At 46.0% G+C, this 17,637-nt stretch overlaps 1 protein-coding gene and 1 pseudogene across 2 annotated transcripts in view; both read left to right on the top strand.

Annotated features, from left to right (window-relative positions):
• Positions 1-17,262, top strand: part of LOC138566148 (zinc finger protein 583-like) — a 211,739-nt gene extending 194,477 nt beyond the window's left edge. For both annotated transcript variants that reach the window (XM_069643162.1, XM_069643161.1), the window contains one exon: positions 5,000-17,262. In XM_069643162.1, the coding sequence (XP_069499263.1) occupies positions 5,000-5,694 (695 nt within the window). In that variant the 3' untranslated portion in view covers positions 5,695-17,262. The remainder of the gene's footprint in view (positions 1-4,999) is intronic.
• On the top strand, positions 15,353-15,475 carry LOC138568147 (small nucleolar RNA SNORA17; annotated as a pseudogene).
• Positions 17,263-17,637: the final 375 nt, after the last annotated feature.

The raw sequence follows: 17,637 nt of genomic DNA, 5'->3' as shown, positions 1-17,637 counted from the left end.
GAAGAGGAGCGACTCCCTAGGTTGGACGGTTCATAGTGACAGTTTCGACAGTCAAAGTTTCGACTGGTGAAAGTTTCGACACAAAAGTGTTGAAAAAAAGTTTCTATTTTTTATTTAATTTAATTTTTCTTTTAATGGGGGTGGCCCCCCAAAACCCCTGTTTTGTTTTTTTAAACACCTATTTAACTATACCAAATTAAAATTAACACTTTATTATTTAAAAATAAAATTCGAAACTTTTGTTTTCGGCACTTTTGTGTCAAAACTTTTACCTGTCGAAACAATTTCTTCTGAACTTTGACTGGACACCAGGTTGGACCCTAGGAGAGCTCTGAGCTTTTATATTACTAGGATGTCCAGGGTCAGAGTGGACGATCAACTCTTTGTAGGATATGCAGGACACCGATTGGGCCAGGCTGTTACCAAACAGACCTTGTCATGCTGGATTATCCTCACCATTACTGAATGTTACTGATTGGTGGGTAAGGACCCTCCTGAAGAGTTCAAAGCTCATTCCACTAGGGGTGTGGCTACTTCCACTGTTCTACAACGGGGTGTTCCTATTAGGAATATTTGTGATGCAGTCACATGGGCTTCTATCCACACCTTTGTTAAACATTATTCCCTGGATATGATCCATGGTCAAGATATGGCCTTTGGTAAGACGGTTCTTTATTCCGCCATTTGATTAGGTACTCTAAATTCTTTTCCTTCCTCCATTTTCTGGTACTGCTTTGGGAGTCTGTCAAAAATGTGGAATCCATTGGAGGACGCAATCCATTCAAAGAAAAATGTACTTACCAACTCGTAACGTTCTTCCGACTGGATGTTCCTCCAACAAATTCCACATCACCCTCCCAGCCTGCCCCTCTGAAGAATTTCCTATGCTATTGCAGCTTACGTTCCCTCAAGGCCATGTGCAGTCAAGCAGGCATTGGATATGTGCAGGTCACATGTTATGGAGGAAAAAACATAAACTGAGGCTACGGGAGCCATGCGTCCTATTTATAATATCCGGTGACATCACCCTCAACAGAAGCCTTCGAGGGACATCGACCCAATGCCATCGACGCAGGACGCCCTCTGCCTAAAACGTTTTAGAGTACACAGCTGTGGACATTACATGTCAAAGATGTGGAATACGTTGGAGGAACATCCAGTCGAAAGAATGTTACCAGTTGGTGAGTAACTTGTTCTTCTCCTTTACACAGTGCACTAGTCTGGTTTGGTGGGATTGACCACAGCCGACCTTCCAAAGACCCCTCTCCGGGATACTTTCCTCTCGAGAGCACCACCACCAAGGAACAAAACACATTGGTGTCAAAGGCTCGATTGAAAAGGCAAATGAAAAAACAACTTGCTGGTTCTCATCCCATCTGTTAAAAAATAAATAAAAAATAAAAAAGTGAGCCAAAATGCTGATCCTCCCTCTGGCCCCTGCCCTTTCCAGATGCCGTCTGTTTGCTGTATAGAGAGAACCAGACTTGGCAGACGTAGTAGCAGTTTTCCACCTACCCCGGTGCTATTGTCCATAAACCAGAGAACTGCCTGACGATTGTAAACTAATAATGGACGCCAGAACCCTACCTGCAACACAAACTGCAAAAAGACACTGCTGCCTAGCAAAGTCTAGTGTCCAGCAAGTGCCACAGTTTGCGAAACTGATGGGCAATGCAGGGACCTTCCTGGGCAGCATGCAGGCACATTCTACAGGGAGCGTGAGTTTGTCCAGGAGTAATCTACAAACAGCAATCCACGGAAAGCCAAGTCAAGTCTAATGTTAATCCAACGGAGCACAGATAACCAAGAGCGGGAATCCTGATCAGATTATCGCATCCAAAAAGGTAAATCCGAGATAGCCAAGCCAAGAAAACAGAACAAATGCCAAATCCAATGGTAATCTGTAACCAGATTGTGAAACAGCTAACCAAATCCAAAAATAGCAATTCCAAGGGGTAACACAGAGACTGGTCAAAGGACAGGCAAACGGGGTCTTGAAAATCCACAAATAATGTTTCAAACAGGGATGCGCGCCACTCAGGAGTGCCGGAACGTGGTTTACAATCTGTCCTGCACTGGGTACTGTGCTTTGAATAGCAGGGTATTGCGTGTCTTAGTTTGCTTGCCCCCAATTGGTGGGGTTCATTACGTGTGTGGCATGCGGGCCGCATCAACGTCATTGCTCTCATGATATTGCACACGCAATGATGACATGGCGTCAGTGATGTTACGCCCGTGTTGCGAATTTCTCCCTTCTCTACAGATACTTCTAGTACCAGCTTTTCAGCAAGTGATTCAAAAATAGTGTCTTGAAAATAATCCTCAATACCTATGCAACTATTCTGAGGGTACCTGTAGTACCAGTCTTTCAATATCTGGCCTGTGAATAGTCTCTTCTGACTGTTTACATACAACTCTTTAGTTCTGTAACAGGATTACTTTGTTTCCTTGCCTCTGGTTTCCTCCCTCTGGGATTCTCCTATTCATCAGTATTTCTTGTCTGTGATTCTTAGCTTCTTGGTATTCTTAATGTAATGGGGGATTCAATTGGCAATTTTCTCTATGCTTTTTTCCCTGTCCTGCTTCCTCTTCAAACTTATTTTCACTTTGTACAGGATGGGTAGGTATCTTTCCCTTTAGCCAGGATAACTTTGTGTCTTCTACTTTCCTTCTAGTACCTAACCATTCAACAATTTGTTTCACACAATTAGGTTTTCTTTTTCTCCAATTCAACTCAATTATGCAGTGGTTAATACAAAACCTTAAGCACTAACCTTCAATAAAACATAACAAAATACATACATTTAAATTAATATTTCAGTTTTTGTACTGGGAAGAGTGAACTGGTTGGAATAACGATTCTTTACGGTCTTCCCTGGCCTCCCGTTCTCTTGCTGATGGTTGGAGAACTTTGGTGGGAGCCTCCTTAGGTGTAGACCCTCGTACGTGCACAGATTACCATTATCTCTCCTGCTTTGGCGTCCCTCACCTCGTGGTTTCCTGTTTTTTCAAAGTAATGCAGTCGTTCAACCATACCGACGTTGGTCTCCAATGGTATTGTCAGTGTTGTCTGGACACTTGTGCCACCAAGGATTCTTATCCCTGTTCTCATCACCAGCTTCAGAAGAGCTATGTCCCTTGTGTTTTCCCAGGCTTTGTACTTGCGCGTGGTTCAGGCTTAATACTTTTCAAAGGTGTGAGAGACTGAAACTTGTGGGCTCCGGCGCGCCTCTCTGGTTCCCTGTATATGGCTTGGGGAACTCCCAAGCTGGTGTATGGGTCTGTCTCTCTCTCTGGTTCACTTTACACGGCTTGGTGAACTCCCCATCTGGTGTACGGTGCTCTCTCTGGGGCGTGCCGCGCAATTTAGGCTCTTCCCATCTGACGTGAGTGTGTTCTTCTCTCTGTCCCCCTTTCGCTCGTCTTTCAATTGAGTCAAGTTCATCCACCTCTCTGGAAATTGTCTCTTGGATTTTACAGGCATATGTCCTTTTTCTTTTGGATAATATCCGTTATGATTTGCCTTGTCCCAGTATGGGTGATCCATAGTTCCTGGTGTGATGGCTTCCTCTTCCCAGGATAGATATTTCACAGGTTTTATCACTGTAGTTTGTTCATCCTAGTCTTTTGCAGCACCCCTAAAGGCCATAGTATGTACCTATCGTGGGAGTTTCTCACAGGAATGGAAGTCCTTGTCCCCTAGGTTGGAGTCACTTCTGGTTAGGTCCCACTAGCCTCCTCCCCTACGGAGGGTATTGCGGAGAGGGCTTACCTTCTTAGCCTCACAGGAAGGGAAAACCCCTTGGAGAGAAGTGACAAGTTCCTTCGATTCGTCACACCATGCATACACAAACCTACCCATAAATGCATACACACTTCCAGATACATATGTACGTGCACATATACATAAATATTCATAGCAGCATGGCTCATATACAGTCAGCTATGCTCTGCTTAAATATGCATTACTGGATTCTTGTTTTTAATGAAATATTTGTTAAATACCTGCACTGGTTCAAAGCATGGGAGCTGTGTAGATTTTCTACAGCAAACATATATTTTCTTTTCCTCATGTACTTGTCTGTATATCAGAACAGGCATCTCAAAGTTCAGAACAGACATACCAGCTCTTAGTACATCACATGGCTGACCGAAGCCAGCTGTTGTGATACACTAGTAGGGCTTTACATAGCTGCAAGATTCACACAGTGCACGACCAAGTAAAAGCCCACCTCTTATAAGCTACCCACAAAAGGGCCCGTTGTGATAGCTCGCGGGCAACAGGTTTGCCTTGGAAGCAAGACAATGCAGAGCGACACCGGTTTGATTCCCGGTCCTGCGCTCGGTCGGGTCACCAGTATTAAAGGTGTTATAAAAGATTAATTGTTCACCTGCACCATACATGCAGGATGCATGAAAAGCGATCAAGCCAGTAAGAGCACCAAGCATCACAGAAACCGAAGGTGGAAGTTGATGAAGCTTCAGAGCGCTTGGTAACCAGTGTTCCTAATGACCACCCCGATTATAACCGACATTGGGGACCCTTGTCATGCACCAGCTGCTCCTCGTGAGAGATGCTCACCTCGTGGTTCTGGCTAGCAAAGCTGCAACACCGATTGGAAATGTCTCTTCATCGCATTGCTGCAACTTGGATGCTAAATGGCCTTGGTGTTGTACAGTACTTCTTGCCAAAAAGCAATTTCTTTATGTAGTGTGTACAAGACAAATAGAGCCTTCCCAGCCACTCTTTTAAAAAAGCAACTCGGGAGATTAACACTAATTAAATATTGTCCTCTTTTTAAACCTTTTTGTTTTTGTGATTTCATGGCATTGATTTGCCCACTTCAGAGGGTGAAATTCTTATCAAGGTTGATCTTATGATTGTTTTTGAGCACATCAGCGGTGTTTTGCCGTGATTTCTGTTTGTTGCATGTAATGTCCATAAAGATGTTCGTGTATTTGAAAGCCTAATGACATGGTGTTCATCTTTGTCCAACAGATGATGGGCCACTGGGAAGAATATGGAAGGCTGAAGGCAATCAACAAAGTCCTGAACATATCCCAGTACACAGAGCTGGTGCAGGGACAGGGAACACAAAGGTGCTCCAGAGAAAAGAAATGGAAAATATCTGTATAAGCCATCCGAGTTCAGAGAATGATCCAGAGTGTGGAGAGAAGACCACCATCCCACAGGAAAGTGGGTTCATGAATACGACGCGTATGGATGTGTATGAAGGAAACCGCAACACCGAGAGGTCAGACTTCAGTAATGAGGAATACTGGATGAATGCAAGCAGAGGTGCGCTCAGTACAACGTCGCACAACACGCTACAGAACTGGAGTCCGTTCCTAAGTGCTTACTCGGAGCCAAACCTACACTACCGGGATCTTCTGCTCAATACTCAGAAACCAGTGACACTAGAAAGACCTTATCAGTGCACAGAATGTTATAAGAGCTTTGCTCGGAAACAGCATTTTATTGTGCACCTTCGAACCCACACAGGAGAGAAACCATACCAGTGCTCTGAGTGTAAGAAGACTTTCAGCCAGATGCACAATCTTTCTAGGCACCAACGACTGCATGGCGGAGAGAAGCCACATCAATGTACTGAATGTGGGAAATGTTTCAGCCGGAAGTACATACTCATCGGGCATCAGAGATTGCACAAAGGAAAGGCTGCACACATGACCTGATGTCCTGCTCACCATAATGTGCATCATTAGCCCTGCGTGCAGGGGCCTAGGAAATCGGCTCCTCCCCATTACTGCTTCTGCCACAAGCAAGATACTGGCAAACAAAGGTAACACAAGAATGTACCCACCAGCATTTTGAACACCAGAGAATTCAGATGAGTGTTGGAGCCAACTTAGGTTGGTATTAGTCCCTTCACTCCACTGTTTGTGCGTTTCCGTGAACTGGGATGAGGGGGTTAGGCCATTTCATCTGCCTTAGCCCACAGTGTATGACTAGGCCAGATGCAGAGCTCACTCATCCAAGAATTCCTTGTTGGCCAGGCATTCCTGCCCGTTGGTGTCTGGCACGCAGGAGAAACCAGCATCAAGACCTTGAAAAGGCTCTGAGAACAAGGACCACAGAACCTTGATTTCCCTCCCCGCCCCCAGTCTGTTTTTGGATGCTACGCTATTGAAGGGGCCAAGCTATTCCGTCTGCCTATTCTCCATTATATCGGGCCGTGTTCATATTACTGACACATACCCTGGTCCATACCCATTGCTCCCATTAATATGTGTGACCGCTAAACTAACAGGACCTGGATAACTACAGCCCTGATGGACTAGCGAAGGGAGCCTGCTTGCCTGTTCATGTGGCTTATGCATCACATGAGACTGTAGCAAAATCACACCAGACCCAAACCCCTGCATTCAGTAGGAGGTGCTAGAGTTTTGTCTTTTCCTGTCCTCTAGTGCTGCGTTGTAATCCTCACGGTTCTCCTCTCTCATTCCAGCTGGGTCCGAGTCCCCCACCACATCATGTCAGGTACTGAGTTGTCCTAATACCCCATCCCTTCCTGCTGCTTGGTGTTTTTGGGCTTTCCTCACTCCCCATCACCCTTCTTCCCCTGGGCTGGTTCTAGGTCCAATTTATTCCCCATGGAACTCTTCCCAATCCTGTGCACTAATACCTGGAGGCCCATTCCCCCTTCACATTTGGGCTGGTACTGGCTGCCTTCACTCGCCATGGAACCCTTGGAATCCCCTCCACTGATATTGATTTACCTCTCTTTCCATCCCCTATATATTGGGAAGTACTTGCTCTCTTCTCAAAGGTTAGTGTGATGAGTTCCTTGCAGCCTCTTCTTCGGTTTGTACGGCTCCCAGAAATGGGATCGACACCATCCTGCTGTGCCCCCTAAACCTTCTGATCTCTTCAATAAAATGCCATTGCGTCAACCATATGAGGCTGAGATCCAATGTATGTTAGTTTCATTCATCGTCCTAAACGAATAGAATGCCAGCGTTCCTTCCAGTACTGGAATCCTCATTGTCCTTGAGAGTGTATGGGAGCAAAATGGCACCAAAGTCAGTGGTGGTAAAACAGAAATGCCAGTCCTTTTCACACTACTCCTACTCAAAGAACCTTCCTTGCTATGTACCCCCTTCCACCTTCTCCGAAATAGCCCCTATAGAATCCATGGTCCTCAGACTAAGCTTCATCCATAGTCGCTACAGTGGTAAAATAACTACCCTTTCAAATTAAACTCCTCAAAGAAATTGCACCTTACACACCCAGAAGGAAACAACCCAAAGGTAGTTGGAGCACTTGTAAACTCGATCTCCACCTCTATAATAATTTCGCATTTATATAGCGCTACGAACCCTCAGGCATATGAGCGCTGCTTATTACCCACGGTGTGTGGTGCTCATTTATCGACCTCGAAAGGATGAATGGCTAAGTTTGGCCCCGCCGGGATTCGAACCTGTGTCAGTAGGTTCTGCACATATGTCAAAGCGAGCGCGCTACTCGCTGTGCTATCGGACCGGCTCTGTGTTGGCCTAGCAAATGAGAAGATGGCAGAAAGTCAAGAATGCCTTGTCTAGGATCATCTGTTGGACTATGGAAATGCCAATCAGTCACCAAACCACTCCGAAGCATACATTGGCACATGGAGAAAGCATGATCTCCTTCAAGATCTTGCCCTTTGTCTATGTTTCATGGAAGGTTCCAATCCCTCCCTGCCTCTGGAGTAACCTTCCAGATGACGGAGAGTCCCCTGCTACCTGATGTCAAAACTCCTCTGATCAAAAACCAAAAAGAAAACTCAAGGAACCCCACAGAACTCTGCCAAATGCTTCAAGAAGCAGTGAGTGCTGTACAGGTAAACCTAAACACAGGCAAGATTAGAAACCATATTAACCTCCTGCTAAGCGGACTTTGTAGATGAAACATTCTAGTCTTCAACATTTGTACTGCAGAAAGGTATGACTCCTGCACGATCTTAAGAATGACGTTCCTATATTTCATTGCATGTACGACAAATCAATTACCCTGCCTGGTAAAAAGGTGTAGCTGGATGATCTTGGAAAACGGTATTTAGAAACTATTATTTAGGAAAAGCAAGTGGCCTCTCTGCCTAAATGATGTTGCTACCTGTGCTAAAGGGTTTTAAGGCTGCTGTGCTTTTTAAGTGTACCAGGGATGTTCTTTTCAGGAAAGCATATGAATGTTTGGTGGAAACAAATAGGAAAGTGAAGTATTTGAATTCTAAGGCTCTTGCCAAGCACAATGATTCTACTCTCTTCTGTGACATGACGTGTTTGTATGATCCCGTTTGCTAGGTGGAGACAGGTACTGCATATCTGCTACTTTTGTTTGGGATGCATTTCCGCTATTAGCATTTCTGTTGCACTCTGGTTTGCCTGTATTGCATGAGTAGCAGCAATACCGTTTGGTGGTTTCCGGCTGTCCCAAGGACAGGCATGTGTTGGTGCAGGCTGGTTGCCAGGTATCCCTCATCCTGCTGCTGTCCAACATTGAGACGTGATCTTCCATTCGGATGCGTGCCAAGAGTACCTTTAGCAAAATGCTAGTGCTCATGTTGATTTAATCTGTGTCTTTACGCTGCAGCATGAACTTCTGTTTCTTAAATCTTGAGTTTCACTGAGCTAAAAATCTCACTTGTGAAATCAGTGGTGAAATGCTACGCCTGTAGAAATTCTGGCCATGTAGATCGGTGATTGCCCAGCCTACGGCCATAGATATGAGATCTTGTGTTCCAGATGATAAAGATTACATCTGGGTATGGTTGGGCCCCAAATACCAAAACGCCAAAACAACTGAGACAGAAAGGATCAACCCCAGATGGAACCGGAAAACCAGATGGTTATTGCAGCGTGTGACTCGGGAAGTCCTCACATCACCATTCACTCAGACCTTATGCCGCCTGTTAGGCAGAAACCTGTGCAGTTCCCTCTGGGACCACTGCAAAAGATTTAGGACTACAGGTGTTTAGCAGTAAACCCACTTGTTAGCAGTCTGTACCACACAGATTCACTTGGTAGCTGTGGCTGAGCAGTCAGACTTCCCTCAAGAAGAGTTAGGCAGTATACAGAGTATTCGCAATAGGTCAAGAGAACACAGTAGAACAAGTAAACACTGACCAGGGCTTGGTGTATAAGAGATATAATTATTTATTTAAAACCACATCTAGAAAAACACACAGGCACTAATAGTAAGCAATTCAAAAACACGGTCACTTAAAGATATACACTCCCTTAAAAGAATATTAGACAAGTCTTAAGTAAAGCCCCACTTATTTTCAGACAGCGGTGAGCGCTTAACGTAGATGGCACTCTAATAGTTCGTTTTAAAAAGGGAGAGAAGAGCAGAGAACAAGTTGAAACAGATCCCAACACTTTTATCAGAACATAACAAGAGAGGAAGGCAAAGTAAAACTGTGAAGTTAGAGTTCAAGAGGCCGGATCCACTTTCAGAGGATCCAAACGAAATGTGTCCAAGGTCACACGGTTGCAGTGCACAAAAGTCTTGTAAAGGTTCAAAACGGAGTTGGACCACAGAAAGGGACCAGTTAGAGGGTCAAGGCGGCCAGCCCAGTCCAGAAGGTTAAGGAGTTATTATTACCTTGTAGCAATCTTTAGAAAGGGAGGCCTGGCGGACACGGTACCTTAAAGTGGTGAGAACGCTCCAGCGGGGGCAGTTGTTCCTGGCAGCGGATGCAAGTTGGTGCTTCGTCCGGGGGAATAGAGGATCTCGTCGTGGAGGAAGACAGGAGTCCGTTGCACTGCCAGGGAAGAAACCAGCCGCAGAGTTTCTCAGGTACAAGGAGCGGTCCGGTGATTCGCGGTTCAGTGGTGAGTGGCTATCCGGCTGCCGGGGTGCTTGGCACGGGCAGTTCGACCACAAACCAGGCTGGGGTGCGAAGAAAGAAAGGTAAACTGGTTGTGCCCACCAGTCAGGGGAAGAAGCCTCTCCAGCCGGGAGATCTTCTCTGTCGTCGGGAAGTGGTGAGTCAGTTCTGCAGGGCTCCACTGGTGGTGTCGTCGTGATACGTCGGCTCAGCTGCTCCCTCGTCGTATTCTCAGGTCCTGTGGCGACTTCTGAAGTTCCAGTCCCCAAAGCCCTGCTTTTATGCAGAAAACCCCCATTCACTCAGCCTAGCTGTCAATCAAACATGCTAAGTGGTGAGCCGGCCGGGTCACCCCTTGGGCCAATCACACAAGAGTGCGACTTGAGTTACCAAGGTAACTCAGCCCAGGGTGCCTAAACCCCCTCCCACACCCCCTGTGGTACCCAGACAGAGTGGCACCACGTTTGGAGGCTTCTGTGGAGAAGCCCGCCAAAAAAGTGGAACAAAGGGCTCGACTTGGGTTGGAGTCACAGAAGAGAACACAGACGCCATTTTAGAATCGAGTCTTGGCAAAAAATACCAACCGGAGAATTAATATTAATTAAATAAACCGGCGGTATGTTCGAGGCTATGAGAATTAAATAATTAAAGTTGGTAGCCTCGAACAATGGGAAAATCCCATAGGAAAATATTTGCGGTCGAATATAAAAAGTAGTTTCCACTGCCACCAGCCAAAACTCGATCAGGGGGGACGGAGACGTGCCCCCTCGACTAACAGACCCCCGGGCAATCAAATTGCCCCGACCAGTACGTCCACAATATGATGGTTTGTACTGGTTTCTGTTAATAATTTGGGACTAGTAAAGCCAATGGTGACTTGACATGCCCTGGGAGACAGTAGTCAGTCCCAGGGTATGGAGTCTATGGTGGGTTGTCACTATGACACCCTGGTGTTACTGCACTGAGGGTGCTGTGTAACACACATAGGAAATACACATGAGACCCTATGGAGTAAAGGACCCCATAGCCCATAAAACACATTACCAGTCAAAGGAATACCATAAATCATGTCCAAGAGTGGGAGAAAAAGAGTCTCACTCTTGGCAGGAGGAAAAAAACAAACTCCAGAAATCCAGCAAAGCTGCTGGGGGACTCACTAGGTTAGGAAATTCAGCCTAAAGAAAGAATTCTCCCTAACACCGCCTAAACAGGTAGCCAGGCATAGACTGCTCCCTGCCACTTGCACACACAGTGATGTAGACGTCTGTTCTAGAGCCAGATAACAATTCTCTGTCCGAGACCAATCATATGACGCTGAGATGGCCATCCTCTCCCAAGTAGCCTAGAGGAGTAACCTTAGGGAAGGACACCCCTAGGCCCCAATTATGAACTAGTTTCCAGTGGCTCATGTTGAAGTGACACTGTCTGGGGTGACCTCTGCAGACTATGGAGTGTGTTAGGAAAGATCTTTTTTTTATGCTTTCCTCCCATAGACTTCTATGGGACACCCTTTCTTTTTGCTTTGTTTTGAATCCTGTCCTCTTTTTGGAGGTATATCAATCCTTATGCTTTACTTCCTTTGTCTATTTGCTCATTCATATAGGGAAAACGATCAGTCCATAAGGCTATCAGTATTGACAGACTGTCTCTCTTAGTCGGTTTCTCATATTGTTACAATTGCACACATTGCCTTCAAATGAAGTGTGGTCAGGATACTGGGTATCCTTAACTTTTTCTGTAATGGTTTTTGGGTTACATTTGCAATGTGCCTAGGATGGGCTAGTGGCAGAAGATGTGTTTCTACAGTATTTTTATACTTCTTTACTCATGCACTCTGCATTTACTACAAGTGGCTACAATAGGTGGCTTGCCCACTAAGATGGATGGATTTTCCACAAGGTTTTTGCTCGTCCTTTGGCCATATTGTTCTTTGGCCATCTAGCTGCATTCTCAGGACCTGAATTGCCATATATGGGAAGAAATTTCCCAGGGAAATCTCCTCTGCTTTCCCAGAGGGACAGGGGGGGGGGATTGTATGTAGGCATGTGTGTAGGCGTGACACATCCTGGTGCCTAAATGTTTGCTGCTGGGCAGATGTTATGGCCAGTGACTATCCAGTATTGGCTAGCCACTTCCAGTTTGCATGGTTCTGATCCTTACCATTGGTGGAGCTGGACAGGCTTCCAGTCCGAATCTTGGATAAATGGGGGAACACCTGAAGCCATTCTTCTGCTTATCATTGGAGCCAAGACCTCTACGAAGAAGAGCAGGCCAGGGATGACCCCTGCAACTGACCAACTCCAAGAAAGTTCTGGTAAAGTCCTACTCCTCTGTCCTGATCTCAGTTAAACCCCTGTCGGTGCTTCGACCCCTGGACGAGTGGACAGTCTCAACCTTTGCTTGAGAATCCATGCCTTCTGAGTCGTCAGTGTCCCTGGACCAACTGATGGACTGACCAACTCTCTCTTCGGCTGCCTCGCTGCAGCAGTCTCCGTTCTGAGTGCAACCTTGGGACTTAGAGGATCTTCAGCTTGTACTACAAAATGGCTGCCACTGAATTTTAAGCCTTCTTGCATTAACAGAAGCCATGCTGGGCCTGCTCCTGTGTTTATCCATTGAAGATGGCCTGTCACCGCCTATCTGTGGTGACTCCCATTGAAATCAGACTTCTTCGCTCCCCAAAGGTGTTGTCAGGTCGCCTGCTTTGCAGAAGTCTTCATCGTTTCCTTGCCTGCGTGTTAAGCTGGAAGGTGCATAGAACCTAGACCCAAATACAGCGACAGACCAAAACAAAATGCAATGCTGAAAGTGACCTGTGCTCCCAGGACTCCTGGGCCTTCCTCGACCAGGCCAAGCACAGAAGACTGTGTTCCAAACTAATTTCGGGAGCTCAGAAGAGTCTGGGAGGTATGTCCACAAACCTGTCTCCTCTTCCCTCCTCTCTTCTGTTCTCCATTGAGTTACTTGGGCGTACATTCTTGTCCCTAAACTACTCCTTTCATGTTTTGGTCAGAGGCCTGGTAAAGAATCAATTCATAGGCCTTTCCTAGTGTCTGGGATTGAGCAAGCTATTTACCTGAACGTTACTTACCTGTTTGAATTTTGAATCCTAACCACTGGCATCATACAATCTCTTAGTACACCTACCTGAAACGTATTACTTTGGAACTGATGGTTTTAGGGCACAAGGCCCCAAACTATTTTGGGGCTGGACTCAATAAGTGTTAGTAAAACTATTCTGTGGTTCTAAAGTGTCTGAATTTCATGCTTCAGAGTAAGTACCTGTGGTCCACTGGTTATTGAATCAAATACTTAGTCTCTTCCCTTAGGGGTGGAATATATATATATATATATATATATATGTGTATATATATATATAATTTCTGAGGCTTGTGGAATCTGCTTAGATCACATGCTGTGCATAGGCCGACATCTAGTGGAAGCTGCGGAGTATTACAGTTTGTTTTTCGAAACTCGAAAATGGGCGTCGACACAGGGCGTGCCAGTAATACTATCCCTAGTGTGACGTCCACTGTACCCAAGATCCCTCACGCGTCTAGGATCCTCAGATTGTTTTTTTCCGCCATACTGGTCGGAAGCATTTTGCGGAGTCCCTTGGCCTTAGCCATACTTTTGCTAAAATTTAAAATAATAATCTATTGACATCCTTCCCCACCCCAACGTCGACCTTCGACACTCGACGCCGGCTGGAGAAGAAATCGACCGTCGGCTGCTGCACGACGGATTTGGGCCTCGGAAGGCCGCTGGCCTCGGCCCGGGCCTGGTAGGCCGCTGGCCTCGGCCCCGCAAGTAGGGAGAGTGGGGGGTGGTACATACTCTACACTCTTGGTATATAGGTACACCTTATACACTTCCTACACTTAACAGCCCGCTGCCTCAAGGTGCGTATGGAGGGTACCCCTTTTCAATTCTGCCCCAAGTGCAATCGCAAATACCCTTGGGTCAACAGGCACGCCACGTGCAATCTCTGCTTGCCGAGGGACCATCCCGAAGCGAACTGCAGAGCGTGTAGTAGGTTTAAACCTAAGACACTTAAGGACCGTTCGACGAAGCGTTGGGCCCACCACGCCAGGCAGGCAGCCATGGCAGCGGAGGGCGCCTTCAGCGATGGCAGCGACGCCGTACTTTCGGACGGTGAGGGCATTACGGCGTCGAAAGACAGCCGAGCGCAGGTCCCCGACCTCGGAAGGTCGTCCGGCAGGGCGGCTATGGGGAAGACCCCCGGCGACACAAGCGCTTCACATACTACACACACTAAACACACTAAGTCCAACCGAGATTCGACGACGTCGAGTTCTCGGAAAGAGGCACAGACAGAACGGTCCGATTCGGTGTCCTTTGGGCGCTCTCGATCAAGATCGCCGCATGACTCCAGGCAATCATCCACTCTTGCCAAGAGTGCCTCGCTCCCTAGGCTAACAGAAGTTCGATCGTCGGAAGACAAAGTCTAACTGGAATTATTGGTGCTGTGTGGACCCATTGTAGCCCTTCACCGTTCTCACAGCCCTCCTGAGTTTAAACCTTGCCATTCTGCTACCTTACTTTGATTGGGTTTGACTAGACCTAAGTGTCTCCCATTCACCATACTAGGTTGGCCCCCATAAATCCAGCCCCAGTTGCATAACCTATATTACAGTGTGGAAATGAACACTAGTACTACCCCTGATATGCACAAGGTTGAATGGTTGAAAGGAATGCGTGCAGAGAAGGGTTTACCTACCTCTGGTAACACAGGTGGCTTAGTGCCACAGAAACATACAGAAATAGATTAGAACCAATGATGCTCACCCAACAACTTAGTGTCAAGCAACAGATCAAGCCAGTATCTGCCACCATATAAGTTGACTCCAAAATTCCACCTCTTATTGCCTTGCTTAATGCAACTGTATATATTGTAATGTAATGTATTGTATTTATCTGTAACTGCCTACTGGTAACCTATGACTGTATTTCTATGTATCATTAACCCTAAAGCCTCCTTGTACTGCTTGCCCCTAGCGACCCGCTGGTTTGGTGCGCGATATAAAAACAATAAACAAAAAACAAACGGTGCACAAACTGATTGCTCATCGGAATCTGGGGAAACTGCTTTACTTGTTGCTATTGATGCTGGGGCAGCACCTAGCATTAGTAATGGCCCTGTTATTCTTGCAGCCGCAGAGGGCACACGTGAATCTGAAGAGGGGGGTTCTCAATCCTCTATTACCACTTCTGGGGCTGAAAAGAGGAGCTGAGGCTCAAAGAAATAGAGATCAAATACAACATATAGCAAAGATGGGTTATACAAGATGAAGAAAGAGAAGGACAAGGCATTCCAGTTAGAGTTGGCTAGGCCGAGTGATCCTTCAAGCTCCTGCAGAGGGTCTGGGAAGGCTCTGGGCCCTCCTCTGATTCAAGATTTCCTGGATCTGTTGAATGTTTGAGAAAAATTACATTATCGATTGGTTGACTGCATTTGTGTACGCTTGTGAAGTCCAAGACGTGAATGAGTCTAACCAGATTGCTTGGCTTTCAGCAGGCTTCCCAAGAATGGCTGCAGTGCTATTATGGGGTTGTTGAAGGCTTAGAGAAAAGATTTTGAAAAATTAGAGCAGGCTTTGCTTTTAAAGTTTGGGAAAACTCCTGCTCAATACTTAGAGTTTTAGAGACCACAAAATAAAAGAGAATAACATGTTGTTAGCCTGTGCAAATGATTATCTGCATAGCTTTAGTAGCTAAGCTGAAGGTCTAAAGTCACCCGTTTTGAAGGCATGATTAATCTTGTTCAGCTGGAACATATTTTTGCTTCTTGTTCCCCTGATCTGAAACTGTATTTGGAAGATGCTAAGGAGTTGGAACCAAAGCAAATGGCCATCAATGGGTGTCCCATAAGCAGAAAAGGGTTTTTCTTGTAAGCATGAGGGGAAAAACAAACAGATAGAGGGTGGGACTACTGAAAAAGCTGCATCCCATAAGGCCCACAAAAGGTTTGGTAAGGGCAATACGTCACAGAGAGCATGTTAAGGGTAATGGGACTTAACATCCCAAGCAAGAACCTGGCCACAGTAAGCCTCCCTACATACAAAGGTCCTCGGGCTCTTGTGTAACCTGTGGAGAAAGTGACTATGTAAAAGGGTACCCCAGATGTAACTGTACGGCTTTGGGGGTCCATTCCGTGAATGACATTTCCTAATGAAGAGGGAGAGATCCTGCCAGGACTATACTTCTCTTCTGACTCTTTGTAACTGGTACCCTAGTGTCCCTGGGGTCCTAGGGTCCAAGTGTTGCTGAAGGCTTTGCTTCCATCACTGACAATACCAAGTCTTATTTTAAGAATAGTGCACTGATAGCTGGTGTAGACACCTCTGCTATCAGGGGCACTGGGACCAGCTTGACTGCTCCTCGGCTGCCCATCATGTTAGCTGATGGGCCCCCTTCAAAGCTTCCTAGTCATGCCTGTCACTCTAGCAGTACATGGAGGAGTGGTCAGAATTCCTGTAAGGTTTCTGAGGCAAGTCCAAGGTAGAGTTCCGCTGGGGAACGATCTCAAGGACTTATAGGTGATGCAGCAAACAGACCATGTACAAGGTTTCAGACAAAGAAGGCTACCTAAGCAAAGCTGAAGAGGGCACCTATGCTCAAAGAGAAACCCAAGGCCAAGGAGTAAATGATTCCTAAAAAGGGGTAGAAGAGTTTCCTCCCATACAATACCTACAACTAAGGTTGAGGTATCTGACCGGAACCTGGCAAGGAGGAAGAGTTGTCTGAAGTATTCAATCCCCATGTTCACCCAGAGCTGCAAATTATACTTGCAGAAGAGGTGGACCACCTAGGGAAGCATTTATTCAGGGTCTTCAGAGATTGCCCATCTCCGGAAGGACTTAAGAGACGGGCCTGCTTCAAGTTGTAGGGTGAATCCCCTGGCAAACATAGGATCAATAGGGAAAGTGGGTTACTGTATAGTAAACCCATAGGCGACCATAGAGGGTTTGTGGTTCCTCAGTATGTGAGACCGTTCCTCACGCAGTTCGAGCTATAAGTCCCCCTTGGAGGTCATTGTAGGATTAAGAGTCTATCCATGCGTTTCTACTGGCCTGATATGCGGATCCAGGTTACTGCAGGTGTTGTAATACGTACTTGTCTGGCAAGAGTGAAACAATGAATGTGGTGGGCGGACCATTTTACATGATAGGGTTTGGCATTGTTGATCCCTTTGATTCTCTAAGATTTTCTGGCAGCAGGCTTATCCTGGTGGTGGTTGATCATGCCATCAGATAGCCAGAAGCCACGCCGCTCAAAACAGTGACTGGCACTCCAGCTGCTATTGCATTGTTTAGGCATCTTTACTAGGGTGGGCTTCCCTAAATAAGTTGTGTTTTACAGAGGCAGCTCTCGCTCTCCTTTGGGTCCCAATGGGAGTAAGAAATTCGAAATACTTTGAAAAACACTAATTGTTGAGTTGTGGGTAGTTCTCTATTAAATATGATGAACTCAAATAAAAGTTGTTGTGAATGATCACAAATGACACTTCGTAATTTCATAATAACCAATTTATATCCAAAGGTGAATTTTCCAGAAAGAAGGTCACTAATAACTTCTTAGTGAGGAAGCAAATATGTCACAGCATCCTAAAATATTGACTTTGTTTGTCATTTGCCAATGCATTTTGGAGAAAATCTCCTTCATCAGGGCGAGTCAAATACTGCATTGAGACAATTCATCAAAATACACACATGAACATGTAATTTGTCACCTGCCAGCAAAATCAAGTGCGCAAAATACAAGTACCAGAATCCTCAGAGCTAATTAA

Source organism: Ambystoma mexicanum, chromosome 2p (genome assembly GCF_040938575.1).
Source record: "Ambystoma mexicanum isolate Mex_15411 chromosome 2p, UKY_AmexF1_1, whole genome shotgun sequence".
Lineage (NCBI taxonomy): Eukaryota > Metazoa > Chordata > Amphibia > Caudata > Ambystomatidae > Ambystoma > Ambystoma mexicanum.
Note: the sequence above shows the minus strand (reverse complement) of the source record. Positions and strands in the feature narration are given on the sequence as shown.